The sequence below is a fragment of the Hemicordylus capensis genome, chromosome 3, assembly GCF_027244095.1.
Source record: "Hemicordylus capensis ecotype Gifberg chromosome 3, rHemCap1.1.pri, whole genome shotgun sequence".
In the NCBI taxonomy this organism is placed as follows: domain Eukaryota; kingdom Metazoa; phylum Chordata; class Lepidosauria; order Squamata; family Cordylidae; genus Hemicordylus; species Hemicordylus capensis.
The window spans coordinates 116,829,544-116,848,695 of NC_069659.1; the positions used below are offsets into that span (position 1 = coordinate 116,829,544).

Consider the following 19,152-nt stretch of genomic DNA (forward strand, 5'->3'; position numbering starts at 1 on the left):
TCACCACATACTCTAAAACCTGTGTGGTTAAACAGACCTGTGTGGTTAAAAACAGGCTGCCAATCAAATTTAAATTAAAGTAATTCACAGGCTACAAACATCACACTGCTTTCACAAAATCAATACACCTGTCCTAAAGTGTAGCATTGGTTTTAGCCCAACCTGGTGGGGGGTCATGAGGAGCTACTCAGTCAGCCCATGAGGTCCCTGCGCAGGCGCAGAACCCATTGCTTATTACTATGACGGATCACAATCCAGATCTTCTTGTTGTATTTCTTCTTTTATGCTATGTTATGACCTGTGGTCACAACAATAAAACTTACTGCTGTTTGTTATTACTTACCTGTCAAAATAATCAGATGTACATAATTTAAAGTTCCAATGACACAGCCCAAGTCTATTACTGAGCCTATATTGTAAGGTAAGATTATTATCCTAATATTACAGATAGGGGCCAAGACTGAAACCCTGTCAACAGGTTATTAAAATGCAGACCTTGTACCCAGGTAAAGTAGGTACCCAGCTATGGAGATATTCTCTCTCCGTATTCTCCACAGACACATGCTCTATGCATAGAGAGTGGAGGAAGGTGTGGTTTAAGAGTACTCTGACATGGCAGTGGGGCTTTTTGGTATGCTCCCATGGGGACTCCCATGTACCAGAGTACAGTGTCCATGGTTTGAGTAACTCCTGAACAGGGATAGTGACTTGTTTACAGCATTCCAGTTCCTGTGAGATGGTGAACTTCCTGGTTTGCAGGTAATTCTCTTAACAACTACACAATATTAGCTCATCTGGGGATCAGCCAGCATGCTTTAAGGTAGCAGGAAAAGGGAAGCAGCTGACTTGTCATGTTGTCCAAAACAAATGGTGTGAGTGACCAAGTAGGAAAGGGAGGCAGATCTTTCACAGCTGCCTGATCTGGCTCTAAACTGTTCTACTATTTGCTGTGAAATCATGCAACGTGAAAGCAGTGACAGGCTTTTTAAAGGCTAGTAGGCTTGCACACACTTTTTGGGGGGGCGGGGGGGGGGGGAGAATGTCACTATAGCTGGGAAAAGCATAATCAAGCCTCAACATGAAAAACATCTACAATCTAACCTTCATAAGTCTTTCCCTAAAAGAACCATATTACTTCATCAATGGCACTGTATAATCATGAGTTTCAGAAGACCTCACAATCAGATAAAATTGAACAATTCTATAAAATGTGAAGCATATTGCCCCTTCAGTTCCAAAAATTTTCAGCGGATGGTGTGGTGAGATTGGATTTCTTCAAGAGCTATAAACAAGAAATTACTACTATTTTACATAATTACCTGATGTGCAATAAAGGTCCTTTAAAAGTGGTTAGTGCTTTCTTTGCATTCTTTGCTTTGGAATCTAGTTTGTCACACTCTTCTGGTTTTGGAATTTGTTCTGCAAAATTTACCTAAGCAAACACAAAGAAGAAAAACAAGCTATACACACTAAGGCACCAATTATATTTCACCAACAAGTAAAATACAAATGCACATTTTCATTCACTGAATTAATACATCACTTCATAATGAGCATTCAGTTGCTTAGATTTTCTCACATGCAAGTAGGATATTACATTTATATTTATCATAAAAGCATCTTTTGGTTCAGCACAGCTAAAATTCAGGCATCTTGGCATGGTCTTTTCTTTTGACACTGCCTTTCCTACATCCTGTTTTCCACCCCGCTACATGTCAAGATACTTCACATTGTGCAAAAATCCAAATGCAATTTAATTAACTATACAAATTGAGTAGTGTTATAAATACGCATACATTTCAGAAACAATTTGAGATCTCAAGAAGATATTTGGTGGCTGGCTATTTTAGTTTGTTACTTCTAAGATCATGCTATTTACCTACTTCAAGCCTCCATAATAGGAGAGAATAAGTCATCCTTATTAATGCTCTCTTGCATATTTCTTGGCTGAGGCAGTTGACAGTTATAGATGCCTATTGCTATTCTTAACTTTAAAAAATCAGGGCAGAGCTGCTGCTGCCATTCAGTCTTTCCACTTCCTCTCCCAAGTGACACAACACCAAAAAGCATGACATGACATTATTGTGCTTTAAGTATCTCCCACCCTACGCCTCACAATCTTGGCAGGGTTTCACAGATGCAAAGTGCAAAGCTATGGAAGACATCATAAGCCAAATACAAAAGATGGTGGCAGCTTCACATCTCTTATGTTTAGTTCTGTCCTCTGTTGTTGCACAGCTTCACAATAAGCCAATTAAACCTACACAACCTGGAATTTGGGCTCAGTGTTGGCCATCAAACCCCTATGGTTTCATTTCATTTCAGACCAGAGCATTCAAAGTCCATATTTGGCTTGAATTACATCTGGAGACCTCAGACCTTACTGCAGCAAACTGCTTCACCTGTGCACACACACAACATTTTTATTTTGTACCCCAGGCAAGGAGGGTAGCTGGGAGAGCTCAATTCATGTCATAAAGGTTCTTGGAAAATCTCTTAAAACTGAATTTATGACCCTCTTAAGCCATTATGAAAGCTGCTTTTCTTTGCAAAGAAGAGACTGTTGGGAAAATGAAGAGCAGTATAGTTTGTATGAACTCATACTAGGGCTTGATACACTGGGGACCAGGTATGAGCAAGTCATCACAATTGTCATTGATGACCCATCTGGGTGACCTTTCACACCTAGCATCTACTTGGTCTCTGGAACGCTCAGAGTCAGTATTTAAATACCCTACCAGTCAATCATGAACATTTACCTTCCATGTTGTGGAAAACCATATCTGCCTAGTAACATCCCCCCCACCCCACCCATGGCAGAATGACAAAGAAGGAGGGACAGACTACAATACAAGGAATACTGGAAAGAAGAAGCACTTTCGCATTTGCAGTACAGTCAAACCTCATTACTTGTGGGGGTTCCATTCCTCGCCTACTACTGCAAGTAATGAGGCATTATTTCTAAGGGGAAAGGGGTGTTAGGTTGCAGAATGGGAAAAAGGTTGAACATGCTAAAAACCACGAAACTTTTTAGCATGCTTCCATGTGCTCAAGTATGTCCCCCAAATCCACAAAATGGCCCCCCAAACCACAAAAATGGCAGGAGGGTTTAAAAAAAAAAGAAATTACTCGTAATGAGCCACAAAATGGCGGCGGGAAGTAACCTCCATGGTCACTTCCGGCCCTCTTGGAACTGAAGATATGTGGGTTTTAACCCTTTAGTATCTGCGGATAATTAAAATAGGTATCAAATTAGACACCCATGAATAAGCAGAACTGTGAATAGTGGTTCTGCGAACAACAAGGTTCTACTTCACAGCAGATACAAGTGTGTGAAAAGGTATACTTTTAGGTAATTAGGACTACCAGGTCAATGAGACAAGCATGTTAATGCAGTAGCACTGTCACAGACATACGATTCAGGTATCAAAACCAGGGATTACATGGGATCTGTATAAGCAACTGGGGCATGAAAGCTCCAGTGCCGAAAAGCTACTGTAGAATGGAGCAATGCTAACATGGTGACAAAGATATCATAGATGGGTTCTGTTTTCAGGATCAGAACTGCACTGTAACCCAGAAGCCAATTCCAACTGCAAAACTAGGCTCATATTCAGACAAGGATTAGAGTGGGGAAAGGCCTTCCAATAGTCTTAGTCGCCATACATTTTCTAGAAAAACTCTCAAGTTAACTACTCATGATTCCAAAGATCTAAAAACTTTGCTAGGGACTCTAGTTCTCAAAATATACAGAGGGGACAAAAACAGGACTACAAAGAAAGCAGCAAAAATGATAAAAAGAGAAATGCTACGTTTGAGCAGAAGCCTTCAGGTATCCCACCAGAACCCCTTCAGAAAGCATTCAGCACCAGCTAACTAGGAATGACAGTACGGCTAATTCAGACTGCAACAGCCAGCAGATGAACTTCAATCAACTGTTTTAAGTATATGAAACTAGGGGACTAGCATAGATCAATTCCTAGAGCCTGGGATATTGATTCTAACAGCAGGACAAAAAGACCAACCGATTACTATGCAGACTTTATTCAGTTCTCCAGATTAACAGTAAATACTTTGAAGAATGCCATGAAATAGGTGGTTTATATCATTCTTTGGTATGCAAGTTTCACTTCAGAGATACCTTTTTTAAACTGATCACTTGCTCTTCGTTAGAATCCGCACCCTCCTTGTTTTCCACATCTATTTCTTCTTTGTTTTCAGTTTCATCTTCACCAGTAATAGGTCCATTTTCACATAAAGGAGTTTGAAAATCATCATCAACCAATGGTGGATAACTGTATTTGAATGTATCCTATAGTATAAAGGAAGTCAATGTTTATGGTCATGGTGGCCAGGAAAGGAATAGAATCAGCAACTACCTAACAATGCAAGAAAAAAAGCCCCTCTCTCTCTAAAACCAGTTTGGAGTTATCACTGTACATTCTATACAAGGGAAACCCCAGGAGTTTAGCTCCAGTAAAAACTACATATGAGAATTACCACATAAATACACATTTTCGCCTATCACCACTGGTTATACAGTCTGCTTTGGGAAGCATGAGGTTTTAACTTGAAAGCACATCTGATCTGCATTGATTTGGCTATTTTCTGTTATCAGACAAATATTTACTGGATGGGAACTGGCATTTAAATTGGTTCTTCCATTTAAAAAACAACAACACATGGTATACTTTCAAACTGATTGCTGTTGACATTTAATATTTAAGACTCAAGCTATAGTGAAAAGCGGAAACATGCAAGAGGAGGATAACTGGTGTGCATGTTGCCAGAGCATTGCTTGGTGTCATAACTACAATTCTTCCCACTGCTGTAAAGACAAGTCACTATTCAGTGTTAAAAAAAACGGCTTGTCTTTTCAGAAGCAGAAACTGCTGTATTAAAAACAAAAACAAAAACAAAACAAAAACAATCAGCAAGAAAAGCTCTGACTACATGCAGGATTATTACTAGCGTGCTCATTTGTATTTTCGAGTCTGAAGTGTAACTGGCTGAACTGCTTATCAATGTACCAAGAGATGCTTCAGTGTACTACCCTGTTTCCCCGAAAGTAAGACCTAGCAGTAATTTCTGATGTACCGCTAATTGCCCTAGTGCATTTTTTGGGGCTAAAATTAATATAAGACACTGTCTTATTTTGGGGGAAACACGGTATTATTATGTCCCTTCCATACTAGCTACTGATTTTTAGTTCCTGCTACCTATCCTAGCTTGAGGAAGAATGTGAAGTATAGAATTAAGTTCGGAATGAAGGTTGGATTTGTAGTGAAGTTTCTAGAAAAGAGTAGGGCCCAAAGAGAAAAGGAATCCAGAGGTGAAAAGCATTTCGACAACCAGCGGCTGGCATTCAAATCAAACTTCTGGTGGGCATCAGGAAGATGTGGCCACACTATGGAAAGCATCCCTGCTACTGTGTATACTCACATATTTACATTAATAAAGACATCAGAATAACCTCAAAACTACTACTACAATAGAAACAGCAGCCAAGACCAATTAAAAACTGCTAAAATCAGGAACACAACTAAACAAAAGAGCAGAGAATAAGTGAATCATTAAAAGCAAATACTTACTTGTGAATTCTCTTTCTACTTGTTCACCCAATGGTAGTCCTGACCCTGAACATGGGCCCTCAAAACAAGGTCTATAATTCAGGGTCTCGGACCACTGGAGGGCAACAGGTATAGAGAATGGCTGTTTAATATTAAACAACTACATATAAATGTTTATACATTTCTCACTTTTAGGATTAAAACACTGTCATTTCCACACACTACTTGTTCATATTATGCATAATGTATGAATTGCAATAAAATGCATCAAACGAGTTCTGGTGTACCAATATACTTACATTTCCACCCATATGGGGCGGTAGGTATTCAGCACTTATGTACTCCTGGACCTCATTCCTATTGGCCAACTTCAGAAAAGTTGCTGCATCTGCACCAAGCCAACCTTTCACAATTTTAAAAGCAGCTGGGACAAAGAAAGAAAGAAAGAGCTTAATGTTTTATTACACAGACCATAATACACAACTAGCTTTGTATTAGTCCTATTTGTAACAGCAAGACTGCTTTAATAATTTAGCCAGAAACCTATAGTTAAAGCATTACTAAAAACTGGGCATAAACCCTAGTCTATGTTGAGAATTAACTGGAACAAATGAAGTTAACTGGAACCCCAATATTGTGTGATTAGGTTGCTTTCCTCAGCACCTTGAGTTACAGCTAGCATTTGGTGGCCAGGAATTTTACATGTTTATGGTTTTAATTGAACTTTCTAAGGAAACATATACCCACAAAACTTGGTGATTATTCTGAGCTTTGGGGGAGTGGATGAAAACACATCTTATTAAAAAGTGCAGTACATAACAGATAAGAAACATTCCTGTTAACAACAATCCAAAGTTTTACACCAACATTTTCAGAGGTTATCTGAAGACAGGTTAAAACTATAGCTTACCATTCATTATCCAGGGCAGTTCAAAGATCACAATTTTTGCTGTAACACAAAAGAAAAGAGGGTCAATACCAAGAAGCTTATTTCCACATTATCTGTTGTCCTCCTCAGTAATTAGTAATGACTGCTGAACTAGAGTTTCATTTATGATAGAAGTATCTTGTTTTAGAGAAAAAAATCCCTTTTCTCCAGGTTCTGTACTGTGCAAGAGTATGAGAAATCATGGAAACTAAAAAGGAAAGAACAAGAAATTGGATTATATTCACTATGGCACATACTCCTGCTCAACTGGCTACTTTCATGTGCCAGTATACTTTATGCACATATGGACACACATAGTTTTTCTACTTGTAGCAATTAAGTAGAAAGTTCCTTAATTGCATCCTTTGTGCTTTTCTGTTGCTCCTCCACTAAAGTGAAAGGAGCTCGGTACACACACTCACTGAGACGAGTCAGACTAAAGTGTACTGGAACATACAAGTAGCCAATTGAACAGGAGGAGTATGTGCCACAGTGAATATAACCAGTAAAGGTCACCTGAGTAAGCAAATCTGGACATCACACCTTTCAGCCCTTATGCTCATGACCTTTTGGTTGCAGCCAGTATGTGTCATGCTGACATTCTGGTTTGGATCCCCGTAAACCCACTTTGAGGTTTTTCCTGTTAAAAATGTGATTAAAATTACTCAAAGTAATCTCATTGAAATTAAGTTAGTCAATGCCTAACTTTGCCCTTTAAGTTTCAATGGGACTACTTTAAGTAATAATGGCAGCCATTGTAAATAAAGGAGAGAAGGAAACTCGTTTAATCAAACTCCCATGCCACTCACCCCACCAGTTCCCTGCACAAATCTGTGCAGGAGCAAAAATCTGCTCCTAAGGATCAGGTGGCCCTCTTGAGTAAGGTGCAGAAGGGAGGATAATCAAAAATCCCACCCCACCCTTCTTATGCATATGGCAATACTGAGCTATTTAGGATCCCACCCTCTGTCTACTTATTATCACTTAAAGATGCAGCTACAGACATAGTAAAAAATAAGTTTTAGCACTGTGTTTTCTACATGAAATTAAATTTCTGCATTTGCTCACATTTGTCCTAAAACCCTTGACCTGTCTTTGTCTCCCTCACTATAGAAATTTAGAAAGGGAACTACTCAGGGAAGAGACCTAGTCCCCACCTCCACCCTGTAGGTTATCTTGTAAAGGAACACATGCACAGACTCCACTATGTAAATATGAATTCTAATGTATCTTAGCAATTGTGAATTCTGGCTGACATTTCAGCTTGGTAGACACAGCCTCAGACATTCCTCTGGGAAAGCAGGAATGAATCTTTCTATAATCGTTTCTATTCTTTTTGCAGTAAGGTGTATCCAAAGACAAAATCCAGATAAAACAGTCCAATGTCTGTTTGTAGGTCATAATCCGTTCCGAGTCGTTAACCAAAATGTCCAAAATTATCCGAGGAGCAAATCAATGCGAGGTGTAGACACAACGGTGGTCTAACAGAAACTTAGTAAGACACGCCCCAACTGCTGGAGATAACGGGAGCACGATCATGTGCATAGCAGTTGGAGACGACATGAGGAGCTAGTTAATCGGTCTGTGAGGTCCCTGCACAGGCACAGAACCCCAATATTATGAATCCAATGGATCATGATCCAGATCAAATTGTTCTCTGGGCAGCTCACAACAAAGGATTATGATTTTTGGTGTTCTCCTCTTCCCTCTTGTGCTTTCTGAAACTATGTCCCTGAGAGTTGGAGGGATACATTTTCAAGAGGCACAGCTGGCCACAGAAGAAAGGAGAGACTGCTGAAAACTGCTCCCCCGCCCCATGCAGCGGAGAAACCTGGCACAGATGTGGAAGGTTAGTCTGGATGTCAGCCACTACTTTCCGAAGCCAACGGTATTTTTTGGCTTCAGAAATATGTCCCTGACTGTGTAGTCCTGGAGACAGGAGATAGAAGCGAAAATTCCTCCCTCTTCTCCCATGTGTTCAACAACATGCTGGCTGAGCTCGGAGCAGCCTTCTCTGCAATGTTGCTGCTCTAGTTCAGCCCTTCCAACACTGTGGAGCATGTCAACTACTGACATGTAGCGCATGAACAAGTCAGCCAGAAATACCGATCTATATAAAGATTCAAAATGAAGAACCTGCATATATTTACCAAGGTCAAGTTCAGGATTTTATATTTGAGGACCTTCATTATAGGCAAAATAATTCAAAATTGTAATTAAAAATTCGTCAATATAGTCGTAGTTTTATAAGTGGGAAGTCTGAAGACACAAATAGAATTGCTTTCTTCCACATTCCAATTCAAGAAAGAATACAAGGGACTAGTCAAATGTTCTAGAGAACAAGAACTACATTCAGAATGATAAACAGACTAGTATCTAGAGTCCCATGCACAACCGGAAAATGTGTCTGCGTATATATGGATGCACATACGTCACTGATCTGCTTGCCCGAGCTGCACCTCCCCATGCCCCACTGCACCCTCAGAGCTGGCTTTTTGGAGAAAGATGCAAGAGGACAGGAGGGCTGGAAAAGCCCCAGTACACAAACCATGCCATATTGCCCTTTAGATCCAGCCACGGTGGACAACTTAGAGGTTAATGAGCAAATTGCAGGAGATGAAGTCACCCAATCCTCTATAATAAAAGGCTAAAGTGTAATCCCGTGTCTGCCCATGTCTTTCTCAGCCGTTCTGGGCATGCGCAGAGCGCATGCCCACAACATCCGAGAAAGATACAGCCACAGAGACACGGCGGCCATGTTGCCTCTCCGCGGAAAGGCCAGAGGTGGCCACAGGGAGGGCAGAGGTGGTAGCGGCGGGTACAGCCCAGCCGCAGGGGTAGGAGAGCTGGCGGCGCCGAAAAGAACGGGCAGTGGCGGGTCCGGACAGCCCGCAGGAAGGCCCGAGGTGCCGACAGCGGGTCCGGCCCGGCCGCAGGGAGGCAGAGGCGGGGGCAGCGGGTCCAGCCCGGACACGGGGATAGGAGAGGTGGTGGCGGTGGGTCTGGCCTGCCGGCCGAAAAGAACGGGGGCGGCGGTGGGTCCGGACCGGCCGCAAGGAGAGCAGAGGCAGTGGCGACGGGTCCCGAACAGCCGCAGAGAAGGGAAAGACGGCAGGGGCAGGCGGCACTCTTGGAACTCTCCCCTACTAGCGCCCGTTATTTCAACAGCTTAAAAACACTAGTTGTAGTATATTTTTAAAGACTATGGTGTGTGTATATGTGTGTGTGTGGGGTGGTTCGACATGACTATTTTGTATGATGAATGATCTAGCAAGTCCCAGATGTGTTTCTCGGTGATTTAGCCACTTTATTCTTACAGTGATAAGTTTGCTACTCACTTTGCAAACAATATAGATTAGATTCAACTTGACTTACATCATATCAATTTGAATACAGAACAGCTGTTTGGGGGTTCAGGGACAAGCAGCACAGTCTTATATAGAATGAGGGCTGGACATGCCCAACTGTGCACAGGATCAGGTGCACCTAAGTCTACCAATCTCATTTAGGATCAGTGTTTGGTTGGTTTTTCCTTCAGATGTGGAGGTCCTGAAGACTTCAGGGAGCAAATCAATCTGAGGTGTAGACGCAACGGCGGTCTAACAGAAACTGGAACAGCATTAAAGCTGTTGTCATTTAGTTCCTGCTAAGAAAAGATATCTGATGTACATGTAAATTCTCTACACAGCTACCACCTTGTATACAACTTTACCATCTCAGGAATACAAATTTGTCCATGTTTGGAGAAAAGTTTTTTTTGTAGTTTCTAAAGGGTTTCATTTATTTTTGAAAACTGTGGTATAATATATAGAATGCTATCATACTTACTGAGATAATTGGGATAATACATTTTAAAACAGTTGATGATATACCGGACAAAGTCAAAATCCTATAATAAAGAAACACTGCAAATTAGCAATAAAGATAAAACTCTGCCAGTAAAGTCTTCACAAGCTCTCAAAAGGGTTAAGTCATACAATGATATCCTCACCAATGATGTGTGCGCAATTCATTAGACTGCAGGAGCACAGCAGGAGCTCTTGCACTGCTCAGCATGGGAAAGTCCTGCATGCACACTGTTGCACAAGAGCCACTGGACTGCTGAGTGCTGCTTGTGCTCCGAGAGGGCTCTGCAAGATCAGAAATACATCACACAGTGGGGTCAGCAAAGTGCTTCAGATCTGGCAGAGTCCTTCTGGAGCATGAGCAGTGCTTCGAAGTCCAATGGCTCTTGCACATCAGCATGTGCAGGGGAAAAGACAAAGTTGTGCAAGGGTCACTTTGTATCATGCCCCTGTAGTCCCGTGAAGCGCACACATTTTGATGGGCAAGATGTCAGCCACTGTCTTGATTTCAGATGTTCTTTTAAGCTGCCTCACAGCTGAACTCCTCTGCCCCTACCATCCCAAACCACATTTCTAATTGTAAGTGGCTTAACAAGCGATTCAGGAAGATATCTGGAGCTGCAGAACAAGAAGCACTTCTAGGGTTTGCAAATGTGGATCAAGGGCAGGCTTACTATTTAAACACACATTTCTCCTTATTTGAGAATACACACACACTTGTTAAGTCCAATACTTAACTATAAATATTGGACTGAAGCGTTGTATGTTAATTTATATCCAACCTTGTATAAAGGTACTTAAGGCTACTAAACACCAAGTAAAAAAATATAAGACATAACAATGAATAAAGCTACATCAAAACAAGAATGATAAAAACAGCTAACACTGCAGTATACTGTAAAACACATGCAAGTTATTTTGTTGCTTTATGTTGTGCATGGTGGAGGCTTGATGAAAGCCCTATTCATGGATTTCCTCTCCCACATACATGCTAAATGCACAGCCAGCCTCCCCTTCTGACTCCAAGTTCTGAAATGGAGTGCCTACAGCATGGAAGTAGGGGAGCAAAGCAGATGGGCATGCCAACACAGAGGTCATGGCTTGCAAGGGCAGCCCGTTTCCCCCCTCAGCATATTTGCTGAATGCCTGGTTGAGGGGTGGGAATGTATGAACAATGTTAAAGACCTCAGGGATGCTGCATCATTTGCAGTGAGGCACCAAAAAAGCAACACAGAATAAATCTTGAATGTGCTCTCAGGATTAACCTGGCATCTCACCACAGGCTAATATGGCTAGAAATTTAAAAGGTTTGCTTTATCCTTGTGACCACCTAGGCCCAAGAGGTTTATAAGAATAGCCTCTAAATTCCATGGATTTCAATAGAACTTTGATTTGCAAACAGAATATGCCATTACAGGCACTTTCCATTGTTATATTAGTACACAGTAATTCTATTGGTACCACCATAATTTTATCAACCCCTATTAGACAGCTGGTTTTGTCTGTGATTCATAAACCAGTCAATCCAGAATACTTAGATTTATGCCAAAGGGGAAAGAATTAATTTAAATCCAACTACTCTAAATTACCTACAAACTCTACATGTTTGTAGATAAGGCTGATTATGACATTTCCAACCAAAAAGCAGTTTTCAAGAGACACCAAAATTAAAATAAAAAGCATGCTTACTATGTGACTTAGTCCAGTTTCAGACATGTCAAACACCACAGTCAAGGGCTTCCCATGTTCTCTTCTGGCGTAACGCTCTAACCAAAAGGCTACTAGTTTCTTCTTTTCAAACTGTGTTTTAGAATCTTTTATATGAAGTTTCACTTTGAACCAAACTAATGGGGGGAAACCCAAACAAAATGCATGCATATATTAGAAAGATTAAGAGTAAGTAACTTTCAGACTATTTCTAAATAAAGATAATATTCCCATTTTCTAAATTACACAATTCCCTTTATTTCATTATATTGTTTAATACACAATTCATTGCTTTTGTATACTATAACGTAAAAGATAGTCAAAACTGAAAAAACATTTTAATATAGAAAAATGTGGAACTACAAGAAATTTCTATTTGTCATGTTACATTTTTTTCTTCTTGCTCTGAAGCATGCATATGAGAAGTAGACTGAAAAGTTACTTTTTATTTATGTATGGTTTGAGCAAATATCAGTTTCCTATTGAAAGGGAGATCTTCTCAAGTAAGAATCCACCTCTCACAAAAATCAATTGAACCTACTCATTTTAATGCAACTGCATTTCAGCACAAAACAGCTTTCCTAATTAAGGATTCACATGAAACAAACTTCAGGGGAAAGCTTGAAACCACCAGGATGGAAGAATCAGCAACCATTATGCTAGAGTGTAGTGTACCAAAGTCAGAGCTCAAGAGTACAGGAAAACCTTGTTATATGCAGAACCGCTATTCAGTTTCACTTATCTGTGGGTGTAAAATACACCCGACCTCCTAATCCACATAAACAAAAGGGTTAAAACCTACATATCCATGGTTCTGCACGAGTCATTTTGCGGCTCATTTTATTAAAAAAATATATGAAGAAATCCATGACTTCTTGGGGCCATTGCTGGATGCCAAGAGACCCGCGGAGCAAGGTAGGGCACTTTATTTGGCCTCTTTTCGTGATTTTTGAGTGATGGGATGGGTGAGTTGAGTCTGGGAACCTAAGCCCCGCATTCCCATAGACTCAGTGCCTCATCCATGGTTTTGTTACCCGTGGTAATCTGCAGGAATGGAACCCTGCGGATAATGAGGTCCACCTGTATGCACCATAAAAACTGGAAAGGCAATACAAGCACTTGTCAATGTCCTAACAGAATAGAAGCCTTCAAATTTCATATCATAATGAAAACTTTTGCTCTCAGTAAGGACTTGTATAAAAGCAGTAAACATGATTATAATTTAGGTCTCTTCATAAATATTCCCTAAAAGCCTTCCTGGAGGTGGTAATGGGCTGGATGAGGGATAACAGACTGAATCCAGACAAGACAGAGGTACTCATTGTGCAGGGTCGGAGAGACGATGATCTGCCTGTTCTGGATGGGGTCACACTTCCCCAGAAGGAACAGGTATGCAGTCTAGGGGTGCTTCTGGATCCAAGTCTCTCCTTGGTGTCCCAGGTTGAAGCAGTGGCCAGAAGTGCCTTCTATCAGCTTCGGCTGATACACCAGCTGCGTCTGTTTCTGGATATAGATGACCTCAAAACATTGGTACATCTGCTGGTAACCTCCAGACTGGATTACTGTAATGCGCTCTATGTGGGACTGCCCTTGTACGCAGTCCAGAAACTACAGTTGGCCCAGAATGCAGCAGCCAGGATGGTCTCTGGGTCATCTAGGAGAGACCATATTACTCGTGTATTTAAGGAGTTATACTGGCTGCCGATATGTTTCCGGGCAAAATACAAGGTGTTGGTCATAACCTATAAAGCCCTAAACAGCTTGGGCCCTGGGTATTTAAGAGAACGTCTTCTTCGTTATGAACCCCACCACCCATTGAGATCATCAGGAGAGGTCTGTCTGCATTTCCCACCAGCTTGTCTGGTGGCTACTCAGGGACGGGCCTTCTCCATTGCTGCCCCAAGGCTTTGGAATGCACTCCCTATTGAAATAAGAGCCTCCCCATCTCTGACAACTTTTAAAAAGTCTTTAAAGACACATCTGTTCACCCAGGCTTTTAACTGATATTGTTTTGATTGTTTTAATGTTTTTTTTAGAATATTGTTTTAAAATTTTGAATTGTTTTAAATTTCTTGCTTTTAAATTTTGTTTTTGTTTTTAATTAATGTTTTACTTTTTAATCTTTTGGGGTGGTATAAAATATGTTAAATAAATATGTTAAATAAATAAATAGGAAATTTTTCTAATAATCTTTCTACTGGATGTTCACACACATTTTAATATTACTTCTTGTAAGTCTAGATACCAATAACAGTTATTCTCTGTGGTATCTTGAGGTTTAGTTCCCTCTACTTGAAAAACACAATTATATTTTCATTTTTATACAAGGAATAAGTATCTGCAATGACAAATAGGACTTACATATTTTATAGCCTTCCTTATCATAACCATGTAGGTAAATGGCACCAGCGTCAAGTAACCCCTTTGGAAGTGAAGATTCAGTCAAATCTGCAGAAACAACAAATTATTTTTACAAGCTTACAACAATCAACTGTTAATGAAACTGATCCAGGGGTGACTGGTCGGCACCCCCAGTGATTGGGCTTATGTGTGGAATTCGCTGTTAAAGGGGTCAGCTTCACCAGTTCTAATTCCTGCAAACGTTTGGACTCAAGAAATGACTGGATTTGAGACAAGGATATAGTTTCAAAATTAAAAGAAGAATTTATTTGAAATAAGAGGGATACAGGAAAAGAATGGTGTGATTAATAAAAATACGTCACTAAGCAATTTAACTATAGCAAGGTGTTTCTAACTTTAAAGAGCAATAAAGTACGTTTCTAAATAAGCCAACTACAATGAAGTGCTTTTAGCTTAAGGTCTAATTGTGTACGTTTCAAAGGCAGGCAAGAGCAATTTGCTAAGAGAGCGGGGAGGGGAAAGTCTGAAAAGAAGTTATAGATTGGGGTCCCGAGAGCCGGACAACCGCTATACTGTCTCTAGGCAGCAGGGCTTCGAGCAGCTGGAGACTCACGTCCTTCAGGGACAGCGAGGTGGAGAGCAGTAGAGTTGCAAGGATTAGTATAAATAGGAATGCCCACGAGAATAGCTTCTCATGGATCCAGCTTCCTATAGGTGCACGGCAAGCTGGGTGGACTGGCACAAGGACCGATCCAGATAGTGATTTCAAGCTCTTTGTAGGTTGCAAGAGAGCATATGGAATGCTAAGTGGGGTCCCAAGTATAGCATACGAGGGAGCACGAAGGTGGATGGATGGAATCCTGAGTGGAGCACAGGAGAGTGCTTGTTGCAGTGGAGTCCCAGGTGGCAAAACCAAAGAAACACCAATTGCTTGCTGGAGTCTCTATTGGAGTCCCAAGTGTAAAGCAAAAGGAAGCACACTGGGCCATGGAGCTGGGGATACTTATATTCCAAAATGTGCCTTAGGGACACATTCCTATTGTCATGCTTTGCTGAGGAGAAGGGCCCAGATGGGCCTGTTTGGAATGCATTGTTTCTGATCGTTCTTTCCTGGGTGTAACAATGGGGGTGTGCCTTTTGTAAGTAAGGCTGTTTGTGATGGAAAAATCAGAGTATGAAGGTGTGTGAAAGAAAATATGTGCCAGGACGGGCTCTCCAATAATCCTATCAATAGTTTCATTAGGTACCGTATTTTACGGACTATAAGACGCTACGGACTATAAGACGCACCTGAATTTTAATCCAGTTTTTCAGAGTTTTAACATATTAAACTGTTAAAACATATAAGACGCTCCTGAATTTTGGCGGATATTTTTCGAGGAAAAAAGTGAGTCTTATAGTCCATAAAATACGGTACACCTCTGAGCCTACGTCACTGACTCATCTCCTCTGTGATGGAGAGAGCATTACTTCACCATCTAATCTACCTTCTTCCTCCTTGGCACAATCGGCTCGTTAGCGTGTTTTATTTCCTGTGAAAGGAGGGGAGTGAAGTGGTTCACTCTAAGTAAAGAGTGTCCTTGAAGGTTAACCCGATATAGTTAACTCTGGCGTCTACTCAGCTGGGACTCTCATCTGGGGAGAGGGGGCACAGCTTATCCCCGTTCCAATTGGCTTTGTTTACAGCCAAATCCAGGGGCGACTAGCCCACTACCAACTAAGTGACTTGTCTCCATGTATACCATAAACTGAGGGCTCACATTGTGGTGCAGCTCCTGAGCATATATAAAGTGCAATCTCCAAGCCTGGAGATGCAACTCTAAACAGGGAGGCTCCTGGGAGCCAGGTAGAATAAGTGTGGCTAGTTACACAACTTAATATTGCTATGACAGCTCCTAAACTGAATTGGGGCAGCAGAGTGTGTGCACGCATGTGAAATCATTTTGTACACATACATGTGAAATCATTTTGATCTGGTTAAATGAGGGAAGTAGTATTTTTTGTTGACTGCAGCACAGAGTTTAGATACAGAATTGCACTGATCATCCTGTAAAAGAAAACTACAACATACAGGACCTCTGATAGAGCATAAGAATTCAACAAAGATAGTTTTATTATTGGACATTATATACAGGAAGTACAACCAAATTCAAATAAAGAAGGGTTTTTTCCCCAGTGAACTAGTACAGAAGTTGAACCTAAAATATCTGAGCTGCCTTGAACTGGAATCAAAACCCTAAACACAAAATGTGATGACCAGGTTCAAAAGGAGTTCAGTGATCAGACACTCATGAGATTCTTTTGAGGAATAGTAAGGGCTCCTGCCTGCTCCAGCTATATCTGGACAAACTGCATTTCCCAGTGAGAGGCATATAGCCAGGGGGGGGGGGGGCGGTGGTGGTGGAGAAGAGATGGGTAGACAGACCTTAGTTCTCTAGCTGTCCAAGCAGAGGCATGCCTACCCATAGCCTGCTGTCCAGCAACTGGGCGTCGGCATAAAGGATTCTTAAAAGGAGGCTTTTGTTTCCCAGGCACTGCGCTCCCTTCTTCCTGCCAATCTAACCTTAATCCTAAAGAGAGGGGGCAGCATCCAGACCTTTAGCAGCACTCTGTCAGTAGAAGCTTCTTCCATGAATAGAAAGAGAGTTCTGCTTACATAAGGACCCCTTAGGGCTGGAGAAAAGCTACCTGAAACCCTGGGGAGCCACTGCCCTCAGTGCTGACAATACTGAGATAGACAGGCCAATAGTCTGACTCCATATGAGGCAGCTTTCCTGCGTGGTGCCTACTAGTTCTCTGTGTTTATTCTGTTGTAAACAAAATACATGTAGCCTCCTTTTAAAAAATAAAACAGTTTATTTTTTCTCAGATAAAAACTCCCTGTAATTTTATTTTGTTTTACGGTTTTTAAAGTCCTTGTATTCTTCTAAATAACTGAACTGCAAGCCAAAGAGTTCTATATTATTCTTCATTGAATGTATCTAAAACAGTTAAAAAATCATCAATAATCATTTCCAAGCAAGAAATTCTAGTCTCTGAATTAGACAGGTTCACAAGATTTATGGCAGTACTATTTCTGTACAGTTTGCATTTATTTAATAAGTGATTTGTTTTTAATCATGTTATTTTATAGTATTTTAAATTGTTCATACACCACCCAAAGTACTGGGGTAGAAGGACCAAAAACCCAAATAATAAAAATAACCCTTCCAACCTGCCTCAGCAGCTTGCTATATTTTAGATTAGAACTTCACTGGTTTGGAAAAAGGGTGATTTTTAGGGCTCTCTTATGAAATGTATGAGAACTCAACACAGAAGTATAATGGTATAATTACTAAGTTACAGGTAGCATAAGTTGTGCATGTGGCAGAAACAAAAATCCAGTGACATCTTCACAATTAAATAATCAAGCATCTTACCATGAACAGCATACTCTTTCCTCCACTGAAAGCTTTCATCAATCATTTTCAGTGTATCATCCACAACATCCTGTCGCCATATTAGAAAATTATCAACCCAGGTATCATCTTGCTGCAATCTCTCCACATCTCTGGAATCATATTTATCTGCTGTTGCTGATGAATAAAATATAAAACATGAAATTTAAGAGCTGGGATATAAAGCATTTTTTAAAAATAATCCAAGCAAGAGAGTACTGATGAAAGCATGCTAAGACTATTGAAAAGCTATTGCTCCTACCTTATGACATTCATACTCAGCAGTCTATATAATGGTTTTGAACATCAATAGCAGAGCAACACTTCATACCAAAAAACCCTATTTAGATCTAGTTCTCACATTGCGCAGTTATACATGTACCCTTCCACAATGTGCCTGGAACCTTCAATGTTAGTTTATGCTACTCACATAACCACTTGCTGACATCCAGACTAATGCTGAATGAGTTGGAGAATGTTCCACAGTTTTTGCCATCTCCCCTTCCCTCTACAGCCCACTCTGCCTCCCCAAAATACATCCCTGAAGGGTCAGGGGACCCTACCCTGTTGTGTGTAAGGGATGTAGTATGCACAACATTGGTCTGGATGTCAGCCAATGACTTGCTTAAGTACCTTTGCCTGAACCTAAAGCAAATGTATTTGTGGAATGGAATGGGCTACAGGAAAGGTACTGTAATTCTAATTTCTCAAGCAGTGAACCTTCACGTAAGATTCAAGTCCTTCAGTATTTTACACTACATTAAACAAAAGAGGACTTTAAGTTAGATTTGGAAAGAGAATCTGTGCCAAGATAGTACTGAGTACTTGCTCCCTGGTCTGGCCTCTCTTCTTCTGGAAGATTATGTGTTTAAAGATTCATAAGACTGCCTGGTTTGGCTATTCATGTAATCTTACAGGTTGCTTTATCCAAAACCTCTATCCTTTGCACTAAATGCTGCAAATTTCCTGAAAACATTCTCCTATTGCTTCAAGAGGTGCTCAGCAACAGATGCTGAATAACTGATGTGCCAGATCCTCTCCCTGGGGGTCCAATGTCCACTCAGGCGAAAACGCTTCAGGTGTGCCTCCCTACCGAGCTATGAAACGTCAGTCGTAATCACCCATTGAGATTGGGTGGGAGCCAGCATGGTGTAGTGGTTAGAGTGCTGGACTAGGACTGGGGAGACCCGAGTTCAAATCCCCATTCATCCATGATACTAGCTGGGTGACTCTGGGCCAGTCACTTCTCTCCTAGCCTAACCTACTTCACAGGGTTGTTGTGAGGAGAAGCCTAAGTATGTAGT

General features: G+C 40.9%; 1 protein-coding gene across 2 annotated transcripts in view; it reads right to left on the minus strand.

Annotated features, from left to right (window-relative positions):
• MOSPD2 (motile sperm domain containing 2) overlaps window positions 1-19,152 on the minus strand; it is a 47,184-nt gene that overhangs the window by 11,518 nt on the left and 16,514 nt on the right. For both annotated transcript variants that reach the window (XM_053306978.1, XM_053306976.1), the window contains exons 3-10: window positions 17,831-17,986; window positions 14,412-14,498; window positions 12,033-12,187; window positions 10,327-10,387; window positions 6,481-6,519; window positions 5,870-5,994; window positions 4,142-4,312; window positions 1,320-1,432 (exon numbers count right to left, since the gene is read on the minus strand). In XM_053306978.1, the coding sequence (XP_053162953.1) occupies window positions 1,320-1,432; window positions 4,142-4,312; window positions 5,870-5,994; window positions 6,481-6,519; window positions 10,327-10,387; window positions 12,033-12,187; window positions 14,412-14,498; window positions 17,831-17,986 (907 nt within the window). The remainder of the gene's footprint in view (window positions 1-1,319; window positions 1,433-4,141; window positions 4,313-5,869; window positions 5,995-6,480; window positions 6,520-10,326; window positions 10,388-12,032; window positions 12,188-14,411; window positions 14,499-17,830; window positions 17,987-19,152) is intronic.